The following is a 4,962-nucleotide window of genomic DNA, read 5'->3' on the forward strand; positions in this document are numbered from 1 at the left end:
ATGTGGCTCAGTGGTTGAGCATCAACCTATGAACCAGGAGGCCACGGTTTGATTCCCTGTCAGGGCACATGCCCAGGTTGCAGGCTTGATCCCCAGTGGGGGGCGTGCAGGAGGCAGCCAATTAATGATTCTCTCATCATTGATGTTTCTATATATCTATCCCTCTCTGAAATATATTTTATTCATTTCCTCACTGAAATCAATAAAATATATATTTTTAAATAGCCCTACCCGGTTTAGCTCAGCAGATAGAGCGGCCTGCGAACTGAAGGGTCCCGGGTTCGATTCCAGCCAAGGACACATGCCCAGGTTGCGGGCACCATCCCCAGTAGGAGGCATGTGATCAATGATTTTCTCTCATCATTGATGTCTATGTCTCTCTCCCACTCCCTTCCTCTCTGAAATCAATAAAGAAATATTTTTTAAAAATAATAATAATTAATAAAATATATTTTTTTAAAAAAGAAGAGTCCAGCCACCATAGGACTGGCCCCTCCCACCACCCTTTCCAGGCTATGATGGGCGGAGCTCTAACCTGACAAGTCTAAGCCCCACCCTCAGCCGCCCGCCCCTCCGAGGCTCCCTGTGCAGGTGCAAGGCCTTCTGGGAGTTGCAGTTTCGTTTACCCAGGCGCTGCGGCCCCTAGTCGCAGCGCAGACTGGCGCGCGACGCCTTCTGGGTGTTGTAGTTTTTGGAGCCGCACGCGGGCTGTACGCTCCCGGTGCGCACGCGCATTCCGCTCCAGCCTGGCCCTGGGGCCCGGTCCGCGGCGACCTCCACCTTGAACTGTGCGGCTTGCACGTCCGCGCCACCGCGGGACGAGGGGGCACCGGAGGTCCGCGCGGGCCTGGCAGGGCCGGAGACCGAGGAGAACCTGACCCGAACCCACCAGGCTCGACGCAGCCGCCCCAGGCCTAAGGAGCGCGTCCCGGGGTGCGAGGGCGCGGGGCGCGTGATGTGTGCGCACGCGCGAGTGGATGTGCGCGTGCCCGTGACTCCAGCGGCGTGTGCATGTGTCCCCGTGTGTTTGCAACTGCGTGACTCCGTGCAAGTGTGTAACCTGTCCCTGTCACTCAGCCTCGGTGTGTGAGCCTGTGCCCACGTGTCACTTTGCGTTTGCACACGTTTGCAAACGTGTGTGCATCAACGAGCGTGTGTCCATGCACGTGGGGACCTCTGTCCATGTGTGACTTTGGGCACGTGTGCAGCTGTCCTCCTGGGCGAGAGGGGCGTGGTTCCACGGGTGTGTCGGTGTGCAGTGTGCCCGCCAGCCTGGAGCCGGGCCCCCTGGGTATGCCTGTGACTTCTGCGCGTGACTCTGCGTGAGGAGGCTGGTGTACGTCACCGCGCGCGCGCACGCGTGTGTGTAGCTGCGTGTGCATGTGCAAGGGTGACTGCAGGTGCGCTCGGAGCCCTGCAGGTGCGCGAGACCCCGCCTCCCCTGCGTGGGGAGGACTGTACCAGAGCTTAGGGAGGCCCGTGTAAGGGCGTGCAAGGCTGAGTTGGTGCCCTAACTGCCCCCCGAGGTGTGATTGTGTGTAACTCCGTGCGTGTGTGTGGGACGTGATGTGTGTCTGCCTCTGAGCATGTCTGTCGCCCTTTCATTGCCTGTTTGAGACCCAGTGCTGGGCCGTTCCCAGTGCAGGACAAATGGCAAACCTCTTTGATTTTTATTTTTTGTTTTGGTTTATCTTATCCAGATCCGGTTCTGAGAAGAGAAATCAAGGCAGCGGGGGGAGCAGGGATGGACGGCCTCCTGGCCACGGCCGCCTCCCGCCGCCCTGAGCTGGGAGAAGCCCGGGTGCAGGAGGGTCGCGTCAAGGACCAGAAGGAGAACCAGGAGCGCGGTTTGCAGCCAGAGGCCCGTGAAGACGACCCCGCCGGGGACCGTGCGGACGACCAGGATGGGGTCCCAGGAGCCAGACCGAGCCCGCCGGTCACCCAGGCCTCCCGCCGGTCCCGCAGGCGCGCGGCACAGGGAAAGCGAAAGCGCCCAAAGGGTGCCGAGGCCGCGGGGCCGGGGAAGCCGTGGAAGTGCGAGGACTGCGGCAAGGCCTTCCGCTACTGCTCGGCGCTCACCATGCACCGCCGGACGCACACCGGGGAGAAGCCGTTCGCGTGCCCGCAGTGCGGCCGGGCCTTCCGCCAGCGCGTGCACCTGACCCTGCACCTGCGCGTGCACACGGCCGAGCGGCCCTTCGCCTGCGGCCAGTGCGGCCGGACCTTCAGCCAGGGCTCCTACCTGGCGGCGCACCGGCGCACCCACGCGGGCGAGCGGCCGCACGCCTGTCCCGACTGCGACAAGGCCTTCACGCGGCCCGCGCGCCTGGCCCAGCACCGGCGCGTGCACACGGGCGAGCGGCCCTTCGCCTGCGGCCAGTGCGCCAAGGCCTTCCGCGGCCGCGCGGCCCTGCGGGAGCACGAGCGCGTGCACAGCGAGCAGAAGCCGTTCGCCTGCGCGCTGTGCCCGAAGGCCTTCCGCTTCCCGTCGGCGCTGCTCCGCCACCGCCGCACGCACACGGCCGAGCGGCCCTTCGCCTGCGGCCAGTGCGGCCGGACCTTCGCGCAGCGGGCGCACCTGGCCCAGCACCGGCGCGTGCACACGGGCGAGCGGCCCTACCGGTGCGCCGAGTGCGGCGCGTCCTTCGGCCAGAGCGCGTCGCTGGCCCAGCACCTGCGCACCCACACCGGGGAGCGGCCCTTCGCCTGCGCGCAGTGCGGCAAGACCTTCGCGCAGGGGGCGCACCTGAGCCAGCACCGGCGCGTGCACACGGGCGAGCGGCCCTTCGCCTGCGGGGCCTGCGGCCGCGCCTTCAGCCACCGCTCGCTCCTGGCGCAGCACCGCCTGCGGCACACGGGCGCGCGGCCCTACAAGTGCCCCAAGTGCGGGGCGTCCTTCGGCCGCGTGTCCTCGCTCCTGGAGCATCAGAAGATCCACGCGGGCGAGAAGCCCTTCCGGTGCGGGGACTGCGGCCAGGCCTTCCGCCAGGGCGCGGCGCTCTCGCTGCACCGGCGCACGCACACCGGGGAGCGGCCCTACTCGTGCCCCGAGTGCGGCAAGGCCTTCCGCCACCGCGGCTCCCTGATCCAGCACCACCTCGTGCACACGGGCGAGCGGCCCTACGAGTGCGGCGGCTGCGGCCGGGCCTTCAGCTTCTGCTCCGCCCTCACCCGCCACCAGAGGACGCACAGCGACCGGGAGTCCCACCAGCGCAGCCCGCGCGGGAACCCCACCGCGCAGCCGTCACCCCCAACTGGACCCCGGCGCTCGCCCCGGGGGGAGAAGGCTGTTAGCCCTAGTGACCCCGCAGAAAACTCCGGGGACCAGCAGAGTCAGAGCTGAGGGGTAACGGGCCTCCTGCTCCAGGCACCGTGCTGAGTGCGCGCGCCCCCTCCTCTCCAGCCTCATGGCACGAGTGGGGAGATACCCGGTCATCCCCCTGCTGCCTGTGAGGAAACCGAGGCTCAGAGAAGCTCGTGACTTGCCCAAGGCCACCCACGGAGGACGTCGCGGGGCTGGGGCTGCACCCTGCATCTGCCCGACTCCCTGACACCCTTCCCCGCCCCCGCTCGGGTTCAGAATTATAAACGTGAGCCACCAACGCGGACCCGAAGAAGTATCTGTGGGTTTGGGGCTGGCCTTGTAATTGTTGATTTCGTGACTGAGCAGGCATTTGTTCGATAAATGAATAAAAGGTTTACTCCCTCTGGTGAGGGCCTGGGAGGAGAGTGCCTTTTTTTTTTTTTTTTTTTTACTTCTAGCATCTGGACAAGTCTCAGCACACAGTAGGTCCCCAAGAAGTGCTGGGTTACCGAATGAATAATTGCACATCCCACCACCAGCCCTGGGTTGTTCAGGGTTGGGGACAACAGAGCTGGTTCTTCCCTATGCCCCAGACAGCGCCCATCGCAGTTCTCAGCACACAGTAGGTCCTCAGGAGGTATCAATTAGTAGGCCAAGTAAATGAGTAAATAGCAGGTGAGCATCCTTAGCATCAGCCCTGGATCCCCTCAGAGTCAAAGACCACACATTCTGGTTCTTTCCACTGACTCAAACATTGCCAAGCCCAGGCCCCAGCACATAGTAGGTCCTCAAGAAGTGCCTGGTGACCAAATGAATAGTTGTCCATCCCAGCATCCGTCCTGGAGTCATTTAGGGTTGGGGTCAATACAGCTGGTTGCTCCCTGTGCCACGGACATGGCCCAGCTCCGGTCTCAGCGCACAGTAGGTGCTCAGGAGATATAAATTAATAGGTCGGGTATGTGAATAATAGGTGAACGTTCCTCAACGCCAGCCCTAACATCCCCTCAGGGTCATGGACCACACAGTCTGGCTCCTCCCTCTGGTCCAGACTTCGCCCAGCTTGGGCCTCAGCACACAGTAGGTGCTCAGGGAATGCCCGGTGAATGGATGAATGAGTGAAATGGAATCCTAGTTTACATTCATGGGGTCCAGTCCCATCACCCAAGAGAACAAGAGAAACCCACCCCCCAGCAGCGGGCGGGGTCAGCCAGGGCGTGGGCGGGGCCAGCCTCTGCCACTCAAGGAGAGCCGGCCTGTTCACAGTGCGCAGGCGCAGAGGCTCGCACGCTGCTATTGCGCAGGCGCGGCGCTGTGTCTGCAGGGCAGGGCTCCCACGCAGAATTCTGCTGCCCCCGGGGCATCGCTGCTCCGATGGTGGTGCCTCCCCTGGTGGCTCATTGCCCGGCTGTGACCCTGGTCCCGGCAGCAGGGGAGGGGGGTGATGGGAGTCAGCCCGTCCCCCTGCTGTGGGAGGCTGCGCCCCCTGGTGGAGGAGTTCGCACAAATCCTAGTTCCGGAGCCTTTGAAACAGTGGTTCTCAACCTTCCTCATGCCGCGACCCTTTCATACAGTTCATGTTGTGACCCCCGATTTCATTGTTACAAATTGAACATAATGAAAGCATAGTGATTCATCACAAAAACATATGTAATTATATA

At 63.0% G+C, this 4,962-nt stretch overlaps 1 protein-coding gene across 1 annotated transcript; it reads left to right on the plus strand.

Annotated features, from left to right (window-relative positions):
• The first annotated feature begins 754 nt into the window (after positions 1 to 754).
• On the plus strand, positions 755 to 3,724 carry ZNF835 (zinc finger protein 835). The gene is made up of 2 exons (XM_059665004.1): positions 755 to 933; positions 1,701 to 3,724. Exon 2 carries the CDS (start codon positions 1,745 to 1,747, stop codon positions 3,341 to 3,343), a length of 1,599 nt encoding a protein of 532 aa, XP_059520987.1. The 5' UTR covers positions 755 to 933; positions 1,701 to 1,744; the 3' UTR covers positions 3,344 to 3,724.
• Positions 3,725 to 4,962: the final 1,238 nt, after the last annotated feature.

Source organism: Myotis daubentonii, chromosome 15 (genome assembly GCF_963259705.1).
Source record: "Myotis daubentonii chromosome 15, mMyoDau2.1, whole genome shotgun sequence".
Classification (NCBI taxonomy): domain Eukaryota; kingdom Metazoa; phylum Chordata; class Mammalia; order Chiroptera; family Vespertilionidae; genus Myotis; species Myotis daubentonii.

Excerpts from the sequence above, each read along its gene's own strand:
- ZNF835 (XM_059665004.1), top strand. The coding sequence starts at position 1,745 with ATGGACGGCCTCCTGGCCACGGCCGCCTCCCGCCGCCCTGAGCTGGGA.